This window comes from Castor canadensis, chromosome 4 (genome assembly GCF_047511655.1).
Source record: "Castor canadensis chromosome 4, mCasCan1.hap1v2, whole genome shotgun sequence".
In the NCBI taxonomy this organism is placed as follows: domain Eukaryota; kingdom Metazoa; phylum Chordata; class Mammalia; order Rodentia; family Castoridae; genus Castor; species Castor canadensis.
Genome location: NC_133389.1, coordinates 64,263,821 through 64,282,743, shown reverse-complemented (window position 1 = coordinate 64,282,743; position 18,923 = coordinate 64,263,821). Strand labels below are relative to the sequence as shown.

The 18,923-nt window shown below is 41.3% G+C and overlaps 1 protein-coding gene across 1 annotated transcript; it reads right to left on the bottom strand.

Moving 5' to 3' along the window:
• Positions 1-322: 322 nt before the first annotated feature.
• Positions 323-12,535, bottom strand: LOC141422685 (piezo-type mechanosensitive ion channel component 2-like). Its single transcript, XM_074072151.1, has 6 exons — positions 12,395-12,535; positions 8,582-8,825; positions 6,563-6,659; positions 5,202-5,361; positions 1,682-1,771; positions 323-455 (listed from the first exon to the last, which is right to left on the bottom strand). The coding sequence occupies exons 1-6, from the start codon at positions 12,481-12,483 to the stop codon at positions 323-325; spliced, it is 813 nt and encodes a 270-aa protein (XP_073928252.1). The 5' UTR covers positions 12,484-12,535.
• Between the last annotated feature and the right edge of the window lie 6,388 nt (positions 12,536-18,923).

Genomic DNA, 18,923 nt, shown 5'->3' with positions numbered 1-18,923 from the left:
AAGGCAGCATCTGTGAAATAGCTTCCCTAAAGGAACACATTAAAAATATACCAATTTTCTTCAGAACTATGCCTGTGAAATAAAGAAAGACTATGTGTTCATTCAAGGCATCTTGCTGAAGAAGATGCTTATAAAATTATTTATTCATTAAATATGCATTTATGAAACAAATAAATGTATGCCACTCACAACGGGAAAGTAAAGCATGCAGAATTAAAAAATACACTGATAATATTGGCAGAACGAGAAGTGACATTATTTTACAGTCCTACCCAATATCATGCCTTTAGTCAATGTCAAGGTATTGAATAAGAGGAAAACATCATGACGTACTTTCATCATCCTCTTCAGAGAGTTTTTGGAAGTCCTGGCCTTCTCCTGACTCCTGGGTCAAGCTTAGCATCCTCTCCTTACCCTTTTTGTACTTCTGTTGCCTTGCCTTGATGCGATCCATCCTGTGAAATAAAGCAGCAGTAGCAGTGCCAAGAACACACTCAAAGTCATCTCAGGGTCACGACTTTACACTTACATTGTTACATACATCTAAAACTCATGGACACAGTGGTCAAATTACTTAAGAATCATGAAATCATTCCTTATCCCAATTCTTTAAAAATGTATGTATATATATATATGTATATATACATATATGTATATTTATCATATTATATAAATAACCATGGTACTTTGTGATTCATAGATGCTAGACTTAATAATTTGACCAACAGTCATTTTACTAATGTTTGGCACACAATCCTTGATGTCCACTCACATCTCTGTCATAGCCAGTTGGAACATATAATGCAAGCTCTTTATTCTCCTCAGTTTTGCATTCTTAAATGGAAAAGTTCAATAAGTGAATTACAATACAGGCCTCACTCATGGTGAGTGAGAGACACATTCTAAATGTGAGTCCAAATTTGTTGTTCCTTTAGACCTGATTTAGATAGCTAGAACCAATAATGACAACAATCACACCATATTAAGTTGCATTACTTTTTTTTGTATATAACATACATCTTTGTGAAAATAAACATGCCATTTTTATACAAGGATGTATCTCTGCTTAGGGAAGAAAACTGAGCAATGAGGTCAGAATGGAATGAAATTGCTCTTGCAAACTAAGGGAACTACTGGTGGGATGACAGAGTACCTCCATTTTCTTGGCTAAAGCACCTAGGTTTTGAATTATACAACCATCAACTTTTAAACCTGGTACCCAAGCACATAAGAAGTTCCATTCATTGCTGGAACATTTACTTACTCCATGTGCCTGGCACTGGGTAAGACCCTGCCTCATTCTTTAGCTAGTTAATCTTTATAAAAATCCAGAAGGTAGAACTGTGAGACTTGACTTAACAGCAGAAACCCGAATTTCAGAGAACTTAAATGATTTGCTTCAAGTAAATAACTGAAGTAGAAATTGCTTGTTGGTGTTTTCCAAGATGGGCCCTCTTTCCGTCATCCTGGAGAGAACTGTCTTTCTGTTAAATTGCTTTCATTTTCAGTCTAGCTGGCATTAGCAATTTCTCTGACAGAAGAGAATATACATGGGAAGTTGTGAATGTTGACATGCAAATAGACTTTTCAGGGGCTTGAGGTTTCCCAAGAGCCAAGATGCTGCTGAATTTAGTCACACAAATCAAAAAAGGGAAGCATGAGAGAAACAAGGTATGCTCACTGTCTCTTCAGCTGATCCATGGACCTCTTCTCTTCCTCAATTCTTGCCTTCACAGCTTTCACGATTGTGGCCTGGAAAAGTTCAGCCCCTCTAAGGGAAATTGGAAATAGAATAAATTACTACTCTTGTCATTGTCCACCTCCCCAGAAAATGACCACTAAGGCTTGGTTAGAAAACTTGACATCTTTTATTGGTGGCTGACCAAAGTTTCCTGGTTGAAACTCACCCGTCCCTGTGGATAAACAAAGAACAGCTCCCTCCGAGCCAGTGGGCTTCTCACTACCCTAGTAGACCAGTGAAGAGGAAATGGTTTGTGTTTTCCAAAGTGTTAAAGGCAACAAGTCTCTTGAAATATGTCCCACAGCCATAGTTTAATTACTCACCTGACCTTATCGGAGTGGTACCACAAGGGAGGAATGGGCCAGGAGGATCATTTACTCAATGAGCAGACAAGGCTAAGGAGTGGAGCTGGGCCTCCTTCAGGGAGTATGCAAACATGGAGCTCCTGCTCCATCAATGGGACTTTCAATCTCTTTTCTCAGAGTGTCTTCCTTCTATCCTTTTACTGCTATTCATTCTCCCTGAAATGTTGTGGTAAATTTCCTGAACTCTATCCCCTTGTCACCTGCTTGGCAAATCCCAAATCCCTGGGAACCCAGAGATGCACTTTCCTTGTGCTGAGAGGGGCTAATGTAGGCTACGGAAGACAGCACTCAACTCCTAATACCTCTTATCACTACCACCATCTTCTTTCCTTCATGGCAGTGAAAGAGATGCCACCCTTCTGCTAATGGCTGCCCAGTGTTGGTTCTCTTTCTTGCCTCCTGCTTGAGGAATGGCATTTTCCCATTTTCTCCTCTCCTCCTGTGTCTCAGCCTTTGCATTGCTGTGCCATTCTGAGTATAGGCATGCAAACATGCTCAAGTCTCACTAATCTTGACAAATGCTAAAGAGCCCACACTCAGCCCAGACTTCCCTCTATGCACACATATTCCTGCCCCTGGGCAGTCATAAAAAAACTTTTCTCAGTTGTGTCACTGCCGCTGCTGCCCTCCTTCCTCTTCTCACTCCTGTCTGCTCTTTAGATTGCTGTTTGGAATGGAAAGAGCGCCTTGCTCCTGTCCCTTAGTTGTTAATATAGCCTGGATGTGCTCTCCTGGTCCCCCAAATATCTCCTACAGTCACACTGGATATCATCTGAATGTCTGGGTCTCCCATAAATTTATCTTTAATTCCTAAGACCTGAGGTGGTGTTCTTAGCAGGTGGGGCCTTTGGTTCACTAAGTCAGATTATGAGCACCAAGGATCCTGTGGGTTTGGGCAAGGTCAGCATCTCTGGACAGGCACCACAGTCTGGGGCTCACACAGCTGGCATTGACCCCTCCCACCTTAGTTCCTGGGGTCTTCCCAGTCTTTTCCTGAGTCTACAAGGTCAGGGGCAAAACTGGAAGGATGGAGTCCAAGGGAGAAAAGGGTGGTAATGTGAATCCTGCCAGCAGCTTGGAGAAGAAACTCAGGAAGGGAGAGAAAGATTTAAAGGTTCAGCATATGTAGATATCCAGACATAGTGGGACAGAAGATGGGCCTAGGTTCCACTCCACATGGAAAAGTTTCCAAATGTAACAGACATCCTGGAAAATGAACACCCTCACACAGGGGCTTGCTTTTTCAATTCAACATAAAAGCAACAGATGACCTCTGTATGACCTTCCATCAGCGGTGCCAGATGGTGAAGGGCACAAAGGAGGAGCCAACACCACCATCATGTGTCTGAGTTCATTTTTGTCCGTGGGTAAGGCCACATGTGCAATGCCCTGGCTGATTTAGGTGGAGTTAAAGGTGGTCATGAAAGTTCATACCAACAAATTTCCCCTCCCAGTTACCCAGCAAAGGACCTGGACAGCAAGCGACAGCTGAATGAAATCAGATTTTCTTTCCAAACTGCCTGCCTCATCATCTTAAGGTGTACTTTCACATTTAATAAAAGCCTCTTTCTTTTCACAATAAAAGTCTTTTTCTCTATAGTGCTTTCCTTTGCTTGCTTATTTTCCTTTACCCACAGTGGGGATGGTTTTCTAATTTTAGACACTACACCAATGAACCAAGGCTATTACAATGCTAGGCCATAGCAACCACTGGCCACTGCCATGCAGAAACAAAGGCAGTGTTTGTGAGGCTAACTAAATGAGAGGCATTTAGAATGTATAGTGTCACTGGATTGTGTGAAGGCTCAATTTTGAGCTCTCGAGAAGCCTCCATACTGGTCTCCATAATGGCCGATTAATTTACATCCCCACGAACAGTGAGTAAGGGCTCCCTTCTCACCACATCTTCACCAGCATTTATTTTTTGATTTTTTTAAATAGCAGCCAATCTGATGGGAGTGAAGTGGTACCTCATTGTAATTTGCATTTTGCTGATTATTAGTGATGGTAAGCATTGTTTCATATATTTATTGGATATTTGTATAACTTTTTTGTCATGCTTGGGATTGAACTCAAGACTCTGTGAATGCTGCAGGTGCTCTAACACTGAGCTACACTCCAGCCCCCATTTATATATTTTCTTTTAAGAAATGTCTATTCGGATCATTTAACCATTAAAAAAATTTTTTTAATGAAACTGGGGCTTAAACTCAGGGCCTTCACCTTGAGCCACTCTACCAGCCATTTTTTTGTGATGGTTTTTTCGAGATAGGGTCTTGTAGAACTATTTGCCTGAGCTGGCTTTGAACTGCAATCCTGCTGATCTCTGCCTCCTGAGTAGCTAGTATTACAGGTGTGAGTCATGGGTGCCTGGCTTGCCCATTGTTTTAATTGGATTGTTTTTGTTGTTATTAAGTTTTGTGAATTCCTTAGAGTAAGGTTGGAATAACATACTACTTCTCCATTTAAGATCTGCAAAATGATAGATTATAATAATGTTTTTCACCACTGTCAGGACTTTCTTTTTAAAACAGAAGCAAGGAGAAGTAAGATGTTCTAAACTCTATGGCCCATATTACTGTGTTACTATTTTGACTATAGGCCAGACAAGCCTGTAAGGAGTTTGTGTTGAGAGGCTTCAGTGTGCCTGTGTGCCTTTATGCCCCAGGTCCATACGAAGTGTTGCACGCTGCTGCAGACTTTCTTGTTAGTATTCTACTTTAAATCTTAAAGGCCTTGTAATATAGTTTATACTCTCTCTTCAACAAAATTAGAGATAAGGGCAAAATAGTTTCTGCTGGGTATTGAGGGGGTGGGGGGGAGAGGGAGGGGGCGGAGTGGGTGGCAAGGGAGGGGGTGGGGCCAGGGGGGAGAAATGACCTAAGTATTATATGCACATATGAATAATAAAAAAATTAAATTTAAAAAAATTAAAATAAATAAATAAATAAATCTTAAAGGCCTGGTGCTTTCTTCTTGGGCTGATTTCCTGGAAGGGATTTCTGAATTTCTTGCAGGTTCTCCAAGCAAGCTTAGACAGAAAGCATTGTGCAAGTTTTCTAAGAAAGCCAACCAGAGTCCACAGCCTGACCCACCTTGAGGCAAGGATCTGTGAGACTTTTATGTCTGCCACAACATGCAGGAAGTAGTAACTCATGAAGACTCTCCTCTGCAGTAGGAGGAAGGCAAAGCAGATACTGTCCCAGATGATGCCTGCCTCCCCACTGGGCAGCTTGCAGGATGAGTCCTCATCAGCTGTGGTGACAAAGCAGGTAAAAGCTAAAGTGAAATGAACCTCCATCCCTTGTTGCTTTACAAAGACAGAAACCTGGGAGTCGCAGAGCATCATTCTGACACACTAAGTAATCCACAAGAAGATTATCTTATAAGTGAGGCTACACGCTTCAAGTTCAATGTTGACATGGACTCACAAGGTGGACCACTGAGGCACCAGGAGGCCTTTGAGTATTTCTCTTTGGGAGCTCCCAACAAGGTGCATGGAGAAATAATGTTCCAATGATAGAGGAAACACTTTGAAACAAAAGACAATACCTGTTCCAGGAGTGAAACCTACCCAGGGATAAGTACAGTGTGACAATGGCACAGTGTGGCCTGGTAGAAGGGGCGTGGGTGGCACATATTATCCTACATAAAACCAGTTTGTAGGTGATGGCTTATCAGTCACATGCAACCTGAATTACAGCCATGTTGGGGAGAGCATGTGGCTAAGTAGCCCCCTTTCTGTGCACCATGGAGGACCACGTGTATTCGCCCTCAGTTCTGGTGCAAGAGGCAGGTGGCAGAAACAGGTCAATTCCAGAAACACTGGGGCTCCTCCCAACTGTTTTGCCAAGTTTGAAGCTCCCTGAACTTCCAGAGGAGAAGAGACCTGGAAGTCTGAGTTACCCTGAGGGCAAACATTCTTTTTCCCAGTACTGGGGACTGAACTCAGGGCCTCACGTTGGCTAGGCCACTTGAGCCACTTCCCCAGGCTTTTTGTTCGTATTTTGTTTTTAAGATAGGGTCTTGATAACTTTGCCCAGGATGTCCTTGAACTGGAGATCATCCTGTCATGGCCTCCCCAGTAGCTGGGATAACAGGCGTGTACCACCACAGCCCACCCCAAGATTCTAACTGGAACAAATACAGCTTTGAGGGGCATCTGGAATACATCTGAATTATAACCAGAAAAAGTAAGGGGATTTACTACTGCAGTACACCCAACCCCAGACCTGCTGGAGTTTAGGAAATTTCTAGAAAAGGATCAAAGACGCTCAGAGTAGGGAGGCACCTCATGTTATCAGCAATGGTTCACAATGTACTACAGTTCTAAAGTTTCCATTAACCCTACTTTGATTTCTTTTCTTTATGTGTTTTGGCACAGTTATTTAATTAGAACAATACAACTGTCCTTCCTGTCTACCTTTCCAATCCCAAATGTGTCTCTCATACTTACACATTTTATAGCCTTTGACTGTGCAGGCCAGGCTGAAAGCTTGGATCAGCCAGCAGCTATTTTTAACCAATGTTCCGATGTATCCACATGCTCCTATCTGAAAAACAAATGAGAAGGGTAAATTCTCAATCTTGGCATCCAGAAAACAAGTTTGGTGTCTTGTGTCCCCCAACATGTGCAAGAATTCACAAGGACCTGGTGCCAATGATTACAGAAGGGACCCATCAACTTAAAACTGCAGTCACTGTGTAGGTGTGCATTGACTTTTTAAGAGAACAATGCAAATTCCTGGGGAAAATCAGACCCAATGAGGAGAGGGTCTTCAGTGTGACACTTCTGCACAAGGAAGCACTTCTCTTTACAAAGAGGTTGTCGGCCAGCCCCAACTCTACAAATAGGCACACCCTAATGTGATGGGGAATAAATGGCAGAAATAGCTCTGGGAATATGAAGGAAACAAATGGCAGAAGTAACTTTGTTTTGGATAAAAGAAACAGAGAAGCATTCCTAAAGACAAATTTCTAAAGAAATGAAACATAGACCTCTAAAGGAAAGTAACGCAACAAACTTGCCAAGATAAACAAAAAAGGGGTCTCCCCAAAATAATGCGCAGTAGTCATAAAATGTATATGACAGGTTTCAAGGACAGGATAGACAACATTCCAGTGAGACCTGGGACTTCAGTTTTGGTAGAACTATTTTCTCACAGGTCAGAGAACGGAAACCTATACAGCCCCTTCAGGAGATCACCCCAGATCTCAGCTGTAGGCAGAGTTCTCAGAAAAACAGCAAAATATAGTTGGCCCCAGCACCCATGGGTTCTGCATCCTGGGACTCAACCAACCTTAGAAAAGATTGGAAAAAGCATTGCATCTGAACCGAACCTGCACAGACTTGTGTTGATTACTATCCCTTAAATAATGCAGTAAAACAACTGTTTGCATAACATTTACGTCATACTGGGTATTACAAGTGATCTAGAGATGTCTTAAAGTTATATGGGAGAAGAGATGTGCACAGGTTATATGTAAATGCTACACCATTTTATGCAAGGGAGGTGACCATCTGAAAAGCTGGGTCCTGACACCAGTCCTGAAGGACACCAAGAGAAGATTATTTTTTTGAGATTGTTTGGCCAATTCCGTGGATAAAGAAATCTTTTTTGTTGATTGGTATGTGATTATCTTAGAACAATGAATTTCTCACTATTTTTATGCCAAATTCAAATTCTGAAGTGGTTAGTATTAACCAACACATACAGGTAATGGCTTTTTTTTTTTGGTTGTTGATCAATGCTCTGCCATATTAAGTAACTCAGGGGCTGTCCTTGGGGCTGTGGGATTATTTCTGGGCAGCATGAATGAGGGCTCATGTCAGGGGAGGAGCACAGCACAGGTGTTCACGTGTTTTGTTCCTTAGCTACCCCGCCCCACCCCCCCCACACAGCTTTAGCTGTGTCCTAGTCTGGATATCTGCTCAGAAGCAGCCATAATGCTGAATTCCCTCCTGGTCCACTACATCTCTGGGACACAAATAGCTCTTGCATCATTTGTCACTCCACCTCATTCCCTCCCCCACACAGTGTTCTAGAGAACTATGCTCAATTATATCACACTTCTGCAATTCTTTCTAGGCAAAAGAGTTGACTTTTTGCAAACACAGAATAACTTTGAAAAGAGTCAGTGGCTCTCATTCAGCTTATCAAAGGGTCACCTCTGAATTTGTGCTGTGAGTGATGACAAATTGTTCTTCAGAAGGGTTGGGATTTTAATTAGAATTTATTCCTTTGAATAGGTATCTTTTCATCATGTGACCTTGAGTGGTGGAAATGAGTAGAAAGGACTCTGCCAAATATGTCAAAATGAAGAGTTATGAACAGTCATTTGAATCCGGATTTTGAGCATTATTTGGGCTTTTTTAAGAGTTACGTGAGAGGCACAAGGCTTTTAATGACCACTGAGTGGACTGTTTACCCATACACTGAAACCACAAGTGTGTTATATAGCGGAATCCACTTACCGACAGGATATTTTTCATTGTAATCACAAAAACGTTGTATGCAATCAGCCAGTCCCAGTAGCGCAGGATGCTCTTGATGGGTTTCAGTAGCAGATCACCCCCAAAGAGCAGGAAATAGAAACAGGCCACCAAATAACCCATGCAGAATATGCTGATCCTGGTGGTTCCAGTGATGAAGATGATAGTAAGGACAAACCAGAAGAGGTAGCTGAAGACCACCACTTTGGACATGTCCAAATAAGATCTGGAAAAGAAAAGCCCAAAATAAAGACAAGAACAGAGCCAACAAGAAGCCAATGAGGAAACCATGTTGGACTCTGTGAAAGTATTTTGCAAACCACACTGGAGCTCTGTATTCATCCTTCACCTCACACTGCCTGCTTTATAGGAAGCACACACAGGATGAGAAACAACAGATAAAAAGTGGGAAAACTCTGTGCGTCTGTCTGCTCACCATTATTGTAGTTCACTCACATCTCTCACAAACAGCAACATTTTCTGCTTCCCACTTGAGAACTCAAAATTCCTCTTTGTCTTTCTATGAGAGGCAATGAATAATTGCAAAAGAAATTCTAAGACTCAGATGCCTTCCTGCTACAAGAAAAAAAGTTAGCAATGGATTCCTTTCAAGGAACTAGAAACTGACAGATTAAAACAAAGCCATATTACACACAAAGGTTTTACTAGAGATAAGAAATGGCTCCTCTTGGATGGGAACAGCGTAGACACTGACGTGACTGGCTTTGGACCCTTTCTAATACTCTGTTTTGGATGTCCCCGGGCTGAGCCAGGATTCCTCTTGTGCCATCTCTCCCCATTAGCCTTCGTGATGGAAGGTGAGAGGGGAGTTGGGTCTTTTGTCTTCCTCTGCAATTTTAGAGCCTGGGCCATTTCAGCAGTTCTACTGCAGGCTAAGGCTTCCTGCATTTGCTTGATTACAGGTTGTTTTGGGAGTTTTGCTTTGGATGTTTCCCTTCCCAGGTTTGTGGAGAAACAGAGGAGAACCAATTCAGGATTTGTTCTTTGATTAAGAAGTTGGTATTTTGTAAGAAGTTAATAAATAATCTCCCATGATTAAGAAGTTGGTATTTTGTAGGAAGTTAATAAATAATTCCCAATAAAAACCATGTTGCACCTAACCTCTCTGGCATTATTAGGAAGGGAGTCATGGGATGAAGACACAGTTCTCAGATAAGGGAAGCTTTCAACATTATTTTTTATTTTATTTATTTATTTATTGGTGGTACTGGGGTTTGAAATTAGGACTTCATGTTGGTAGGAAGGCGTTCTATCTCTTGAGCCACTCTGCCAGTCCTGACCTTTATTTTTTAAAAAAGAAAGCAGGTAAAATATTCTAGGAATTTTTTTCTGAAACCTTTTACTCCTTCCTGGATTTCCTAAACAGAGGAGGACTGTACTTCTAGTGACTGAGCCTGCTCAAGGCTTTTTATGTCACTGCAGGGTGGATGACAGTCTACTCCCCATCAGAGGTGGCTGAGGGCTCACTTTCTGGGATTCTTAATTGACAAACAGATCTAAAAATAGCCAATTTCTAAAAAGATCCAGCTTTGAAAATCAGTGGTGCATACAGTCTTCATTGGAGGTGGTCTTTGGATTTTTCATTAGTATACTGCAAGGTTCTTATTTTTTCTCTTTGCAACAGGGAAAAAGTCTTGCTGGGCTGGTTTTTCTCTTGAGCATTACAGAGACTGGAGAAAACTGGAAGCCCTGCCTTAGATCCATCTCACAAAAAGAATCTGTAAGTCCGTATGCTGACATTTTTATTAGCTTATTTTAATTGTGCAAAATAACGGGTTTCCTTATGACCTTTTCATACATGTATATGATATACTTTGATCAAATTCTCTCCCCTAGCACCCTCTCTTGTGCTCCTTCCCTCTCCCACTGGTCTCTTTCCTCTTTTCAAATATCCCTCCTTTCTACTTTCATGTCTTTAAAAAAAAGAAAAAGCCTCTGGATTCTACATATGAAAGAAAACATGTGCTATTAGTCTTTTTGAGTCTGACTTATTTTGCTTAAGAAGCATATCACTTTGAACCAAATTTATTCATAACTGAGCTTCTGAGGTTCCCTTATACCTGTTTGAACTGGGTTCAACTCCTGCTACCACTTATGCCTCCTGTCTTCCCTGCAGTTTCCTTCTGTACAAACAGGGAATATAATATTACCCACACAGGGGATCTGTGGGATAAAATGGCTCACTATATGCAAAGTACCTGGAGCAGAGCCTGACACCTAGAAAACACTGGTCACATGCACGGTCACTAGAACCTGTTCTTAAAATAACGGTTCCAGGTGGAAGGAGCTGTGTACCATGTAGGAATCTCTGGGAGGCTCCATTAAGACCTCCTAATGGGATTCTCTAATCTAGTGGCCTCTCCCATGACCTCACACTAACACAGGATCCTCTCCCCACCTCACCTCAGCAGGAGAGGAGAGTAACCTGACCTTAGAGGTCAGGAAATTAGGCCCAAGTCACACATAGTAAGGGGATATGACAAGTCACACCAGCACTGTCAGACAAGGCAGCTATGGCTGAGTGAAGTCTTAAAGGATTTCAGGTATGGAGAGAGCTGATTGCAGAGCAGTGGACAGGCCTTTGGCCGTGTGTGTGTGTGTGTGTGTGTGTGTGTGTGTGTGTGTGTGTGTGTATGTGTGTGTGTGTATGTGTGTGTGGTAAGAGCAGTGTGGATAATCAGAGAGTACAGGAGGAAGGCACAGAGAGAAACTGAGCAAATTTAAACCAACACCTTCCAGGAGATGATCAGGATAGCAAGGCCAGGTGTCATCTGATTGCAGGAGAGGGAAGAGAATGAGTGCTACAACAGCCCATGCAAGGCCCCAGAGGAGGCACTGCAGGAGGGAACCAGCACAGGGTATCTTTGAGCCCCTCCCTCACTCCTCAGTCCCCTGAGCATGCAGAAGAGGAGGAGGGGCAGGATGAGGAGGAAGGACAAAAGATGCGGTGAGAAGAAAGGACAGGGATGATGATGAGAAACTGGTGGGGTGGGTGAGGAAGAAAGATAAGGAGAAGGGATGAGGGATAAAAAAGAAGGATGGAGGGAACAGGAGAGAGAGGAAGAAAGGAATGGAATGGATTGGCCAGGAGTGGTGGTGCATGCTTGTGGTATGAGCTCCTTGGATGCTGAGATAGGAGGACTGAAGTTTGAGGCCAATCTGTGGAAAAAAATTAGCGAGATCCCGTTTCAACAAACAAGTCAGAGATGGTGGTTCGTGTCTGTAATCTCAACTATGCAGATGAAAAATAGGAAGATTGTGGTCTGAAGCTGGCCATGGGTAAAATGTGAGACCCTATCAGAAAAATAACTGAAGCAAAAAAGGTCATGGATGTGGCTCAAGTGGCAGAGCACCTATCTAGCAAGCACAAAATCTTGAGTTAAATCCCAAGCCCCCCTGCCCCCCCCCCACACACGCACATACACACACATACACAAGAAGAAGAAGGGTGAGGGAGGAGAGGAAGGAGAAGAGGAAGAATTTAAAATGAGGATGGAGATAGGTTTAGGGCTCTTCTGGAGAGCTGACTGGCCAGTTTTTGTTTGAAGAAAAGGAGGACATTAAGGCCATTAAAGGTAGTGCCCAGTGACTGGCACTGACATGAACCAGGCCTTAGGGGCTCAGCCGTGGGCTACTGAGCCTCTGCCCCTCACTTGTCAGTCTGAGCTGCTCTTTCCCTGTCTCAGACTTCCCAAGTGTACAGAGATGTGTGCAGTAGACAGCAATCTGTTGGAAAGCTTGGGGAGCTGGCTGGAGGCACGGAACCCCTGTTACCTGCAGTGAATGAAGTCGGGGACAGGGTTATGCTGGCTGAATGAGGCCGCATGGAGGCTCATGCAAATCTCCACATTGTCCCCTGCCATGATGCGTACAGCAGCCTTATTTTCATCCTCAAAAATCTGCCGTTGTAAGGAGGCACACAAGAGCAGCATGAAGTCATCTAGAAAGACAGAGGGAGGTCATCCACGTGCCCGTGCTCTTCTGGGGTCCCAAAGGCCACATACAACATGAGATGGCCCCACCTCCTGAGGGGAGTACACGTCTCAAATGGTCACAGACATGCCAGGGGTGGGGAGAGGAGCCCGTGGGGAGTCTGGGTTTGTCAGTGTACTAGTGAGGCCAGTGTCAGGTGCTCGCTTCTAGTCTTCATGACTCTGTCTGGGGACACTGCACTGACACTTATCTCCCACCAGGTTTTAGGAAGCCACTAGAGCACTGGTGCCATCTTTTAAAAAGAGCTACTTGAAAGTCACTAAATCTGGTCAAAAGTCCAGCAGTTTCGCCCATGAAATTGCTGGACTTTTTGGAGTGTTAAGCATTTGGAGTGTTTAACAAGAGGTGGGAATGAGCTCGTTACTTGTTTACTGTCATTTTTAACACTAGCAAGTGCTTTGGTTGTCTCATAATAACAGCACACAAGCACACTCTCACAGAGGAATGCTAATGTATCAACAGAATAAAGTTATCAAGTATTTTCCTAATTGCAGTTTAAACACGTAGTAAATGGTATCCCTTGTTTGTAGTGCTCCAGTTCCTATTCACAGATGATCAATTCAATATAATAACTGTTATTTTAAATCACAATAAAAGGCTTTCCCCCAGCTATTTGAAATCTCATATAAAATCTTGGGATTGGTTTGTGATGCAAGTATCACTTTTGATAGCTTAAATTGTTGATTAGTTTAAATTGATAAAGACACAGAGAAAAATCTCATGCTATAAATCTGTATTGACTGTGCCTGTGCCATTTGTCAGTCTTTTCATTCATGTCCCAAGTTAATCTCGCAGCAATCTGTATTAAGATCTGTACTTTCAGCAGAGAAAATGGAACTTGTCACAGAACAATGAACCTTAAAGGGAAAACAAATTTTATCTCTCTCTTTTGCTCTCCATGGCAAGACAGCTTTTCACACACTATATCCTGCAGGCACCTACTTGCCAATAGAAACACTCATTTAAGAGTAACATTTTGAAATATATAAGAAACAAAAAATAAACAAATCATTGTTCTTTAATGATTGGTGTCAACTGTCCCCAAATTTTTTAACTGTTGTCTTATCAAGCCAGAAACCAGGAGAAGGGTACCAAAGAACCGAAACCAAGGCAGACATCATGAATTCAAGTAGTAGATTCCAGTTGAAAGTTGCAAGCCATGATGTTCAGAATACAGTTGCCTTTTTAAAAGGCAAACATCAGAACTTATAGCCTTTGATCTCAATCATCCATTGTGTAGGTCAGCTCAATGTTGTACTAACCTCTAATCAAGGAGTTAAAGTCCAGAATCCCTAACACACCTCACTGGAAGGCTTCCTTCCTTCCTTCCTTCTTTTCTTCTTTCCTTCCTTTCTTCCTATCTTCCTCCCTCCTTCCTTCTTTCCTTCCTTCCTTTCTTTCACTTCTCATTTTTCCTTTGTGTCTTTCTTTTCTTCCTTCTTCCTTTCCTTTGCTCCTAATTTCTTTCTTTGTTTTTTCCTTCCTTCCTTTCTTTGTTTCTTTATTCCTTGCTTTTTCTTTCTCTTTCTTTCTTTCTTTCTTTCCTTCCCTCTCTTTCTTCCTCCCTTCCTTCTTTTCTTTCTTCCTGTGCTAACAATATCTAATAGTTAAGTTCTTGGGTAATGAACTTAGCTATTATTAATGAAATGCATCCTGTAATGTATACATTCTGGTCATCAATCCTACTAATTACCAATTGAGCAAAAGAAAATATTAAATTAATTTTTAATCTTCATTTATCAAATAATAAACATTTATAAAGCTCCTCCTATTGTACACTTAGCCCTGTACTGCTTTAATATATCCAGTTATGCCCACCACTTTCATCACTCATTCATTTAATATAAAAATAATTTTTTATTTATTGAATTATAAAATCCATTAATGTAGTTAGGTGTTATGGTGCACACTCATAATCTCAACACTCAGGAAGCTGAGAAAGGAGGATCAGGAGCTCAAGGCCAGCATGGGCTACATATAGTGAAAGCCTCAAAAGTAGAATAAAGGAAGAATCCACTAATTTATCTAAAATTGACCATATTCTATGCTCAAATGTAAAATAGCAAAATAATGACCTATCTCACTCCTGAAAGTTCTCACCAGGGCTATGTGGACCATAGGAGGAGCTTTGTAAAAGATGGAAGTTAGGGTAAAAAAGGCAGAAATGGAGATAGTCACTAATTTTCTAATAAAATAATGTCCTTGATCCATCTCCTAATTTTTTCTCACTCATTCCTTCCTCTCTTGGGGTAATTTGTCTTAGAAACAACATATTAACTCAGTCCCCATGGATTCACTGCCCTCACATACAGATTAATAATTTAAAAATAATTTATCCTACATTTTTTTCTTCCCTCTTCTCCAGGTTGATGTTCAACTCATCCTGTGCCAATTGAAAGGATACAAAAAGACATGTGGCATAGAAAAACAATTTGGGAGGATGCTTTTTGAAGGCAAGCAGGCAGTCCCTCCCTCTCTGAGGATAGGATGAGGGTTAAAAAGCACAGTTTAAAATGGTAGATATGGATTGAATATGGTGGTTCATCAATGTAATCCCAGCTTTCAGGAAACTGAGGCAAGTGGCTTGTGAGTTCAAGGACAGCATAGACTACATAGTGAGACCATGTCTCAAGAAACCAGGGACTGAGAGTGCAGCTCAGTGGTAGAACATTTGCCAGGCATGCACAAAGTCCTGGGTTCAATTTCCAGCACTGAAGAAAAAAATGCCAAAATATGGGGCTATCACTCAGTGGTAGAGTGCTTATGTAGCATGTATGAGATCTTAGGTTTGATTCCTAGCACAAAAACAGAGGGGGAGTATGGATTGATCCCTCACCTGCTCCCTGAGATTCTCCTGATAATTTCTGGAATCCAAAATCAAATGGGCCTATTTCTTGGCTAGAACAACAAGGAAGCAATATTATGCTACAGGAGAAAGAACATCTAGGGAGGAGAGTGACTCCTGTGAGCCAAGAATAACACAAAGTTTTAGAGCCACCAGGCCTGAAGGACAACTTGGATAGAAATAAGGATATCTCCACAGAAGACTGCCTATGATGACAATTAAAGACCACACAGAGGGTTAGTTTTCATAGGATGCCTGTGCAGACAGATGATATCAATGATCAGATGGGGCATTCCAGATACATTGGGACTAGTAAGCTTAGACACAAACCTAAGAGTAAGAATGGTTCATCCTGAATAAACTGCAATTAAATTTCTACACCTATGTGGATGGAGACATAAAATAATAACTACTGTTACAGAAAAATCAAGTGAAACCCTTTAACAAAGCAAGATCTGATCATGCACATCTGGTTTTGTGAGCTGAGATTTGAACTGAAATACCTAACTATTCTATATATTGGAACAGACAGCTCTTATTTGAAGTTAGAAAAAGTGGAGGCAGGAATAGTAAAAATCAACAGTTCCTAGAGTACTGGAATTTATTTTAAACCCTAATTACAGCATATGGGCAGAGCCTAACTAGGAACCTCATGGAAAATTATTGAGTCGTGGCTGAACCAACTCCAAAAAATGCGTTTTGCTTACAGTGAATGGATGCCTTTACATTTAGTTTCTTTCTGTTGTCAGTGAGACTGTATTGCAGAAGGTACACTGGTCCAGCATACTTCTGGTTTTCATCACTTGCATCTGGCCCCTAGAAGTCCTTTACAGGCTTCATCATGGCATTGGGAGTCTGATCCCAGGAAGCTGTCTCTGCCTCTGCTTGATGGTCTACCTGTGGTCCTCATTCACCCAAGGAAATACCAACAACAGGAAACCCAGTGCTTGACATGATGGGACTTATACATTGCTGAGAAATGCCCTGGAAACATTGGGAAAGTTTATTTCTCTCAGAAATGTGATTCTCAAAATCCTCATGGAATACAATTACATTCTAAACCAGAGGGTAGTAGACCATGAATGTAGAAGCTTTCTAACAGGAGTTAGTACAGAGATTGCAACAAGAGATCCAAAAGACTTTATGTTTCTCTTCTCAGAATGCCCATTTGCTCTACCTGATTCTCCGTTAGGAAAAAAAAACAAAGTGTAAGTTATGGCATGAGTTTTTTAGTACTAGCTCTTTATGAAATCTATAAACACTTCTATAGCATATTGAGAAGGTACATATATTTGATCATGAGTGAAACTGTATGGATCTAAAAAAAAGAGTGATTGTGGAATGATTATAGAAGAACCTGGGAAACTATGACAATACAAATGCCTAGACAACTAAAGAACATAAGAGATCATAAGACACCTGTCCTAGACATCTGTCCATGACATCTGCACTGTCTGGTGTTAAGCAGAGTAAATCACATTTTTCACATAGCTCTCCTCCTCAGGTTACCATCTTTTACATGTTCTTCAGAATTGTGATATATTACTAAATTAGTTATGGTTCTTCAGAGAAATGGAACCAATAGGAGATTGATCTATCTATCTGTCTGTCTATCTATCTATCATAGCTCTCTATACACACACACACACACACACACACACACACACACACACACATTCCTGCCACTACTAGGAAGACTAACCAGGCTGCTTGTAAAGTTTGGCAAGCCTAATGTAGCTCAGCTGGCTTCCTGTTATGATGAATTTGCCAAGCCAGAATAGGTCTAGAATGTCCATCATTGACTCGATGATGGAAATACTGGCATTGTAGACTGGTCCTAAATTGATAAGTATGTCTACTTCATGTGCTGTTAAAGTGTTTGACACCCACAATTCAAGACCAGGTAGCAACCCCTGGAGCAAAAGCCTGCAAAAACCTGGAAGAAGGATTAATCGTGCCTGCTGAGTTTTGACTGCATTTATCTGTGACATTCATTACTCAAAATTGTATTTATTTGTTCATATGTTGGCCTCTCACAAGTAACCTGTAATCAGTCTCCTTGAAATTTGGAACTGTAGTAGTTGGCTGGTAAAAAGTGCTTGGTAAATATTTTCTGAAAAAAAATGAGAATAAAAGCTGGTGAAGTGGCTCAAGTGGAAGAGTGCCTATCTAGCAAGTGTGAGGCCCTGCATTCAAACTCCAGTATGGACATAAAAAAAGAAGAAAAAATGAGAATGAACTGCTGAAAGTCAGTGTCCACCTATGAACTTTCTTCATAGCCTTCCTCATCTCTCTTCTGCACAGAAGTCCAACAGGCGAGAAGATCAAATATTGTTGCCCTACGTATTTTTATCTAGTGAGAACTAGTATTTCCTACTGGGAAGTAAAGCAAGGCCTTCTTGTGATCAATTATTATGGGGTTCCTGTACACACACCATGGCTTGATGATTTTATTGGGTTGAATCACACTTCTGTACCAAGTTAAAAAAAAAAGAGAGCTTCCTGAATGTCAGATTATGTGTGCCCAAGATTAACAGAGAACAAAAAGTCAATCACGGGACTTTCAGTTTCTATTCAAGTATATAGAAAGTCATCATTCTGTCCTAACAATGAATAAAATGTTAACAAACTAAAAAACCACCAACTCTTCTTAGAAACATATGAGCAATAAGATTATAGAACAAAGTGCTGCCCCTCCAAATTAGAGAGAGTAACAGGTGAACACAGAGAATCACAGGAGAGAAGAAAACACAGCAGGGAACAAGTGCCCAGGTAAGGGATCCTGAAATGTAATTGACAAATTACTGGAGGATTGTGTGGACAAGTGTGAGTGATGAAAACTCTAGCAGAAAGGCCATACATGGTGGTTCATTCCTATAGTCCTAGCTAGGTGGGAGGCATAAGTAGAAGGATCCTGGTCTGAGCCAAGCCCCAGGCAAAAGCAAGAATCTACCTTAAAAAATAACACAAGCAAAACAAAGCTTGTTTTGTATTTTGTTATTATAAGGTATCCACACCACCCATGAGGCAATAGAATATTATTTAAAATTAGACATGGGGACTGAAGAAATAACTCAGCTAGTCCTTATCTAGCAGGCATGAGGCCCTGGATTCAATCCCCACCTCCACCCCAAAATCATTAAAATTTTTTTAAAAAGGTGGTTTAGTCAACCCTGAGTTCAAACACCATTAAACCAAAAAAAAAAAAAAAAAAGAAAGAAAAAGAAAAGAAAGTGAAGTGGACTTGAATTCATTATACTTGCACATTTCAAACTCAAAGATAACCATTTTTTAAAAAGTAAAAGAGGCAGCACAATGAAAATGCTATAAAAAGAGATTGTCACAGAGTTTGGGTAAAAAATAAGATAAAACTCTCTACTGTCTATGAGAAGCCCACTTTAAATATAATGACCCACGTAGGTCAAAAGCAAAGAAATTGTAAAAGATACACCATGCTAACCCTAA

Bases quoted from the DNA above. Each gene is read 5' to 3' on its own strand.
- LOC141422685 (XM_074072151.1), bottom strand. From the start codon at position 12,483: ATGGCAGGGGACAATGTGGAGATTTGCATGAGCCTCCATGCGGCCTCA. The intron at 8,826-12,394 runs GTAACAGGGGTT...TTTCTTTTCCAG, and splicing joins CCCGACTTCATTCACTGCAG to ATCTTATTTGGACATGTCCA. The intron at 1,772-5,201 runs GTGGGTCAGGCT...AATTTCCCTTAG, and splicing joins TCACAGATCCTTGCCTCAAG to AGGGGCTGAACTTTTCCAGG.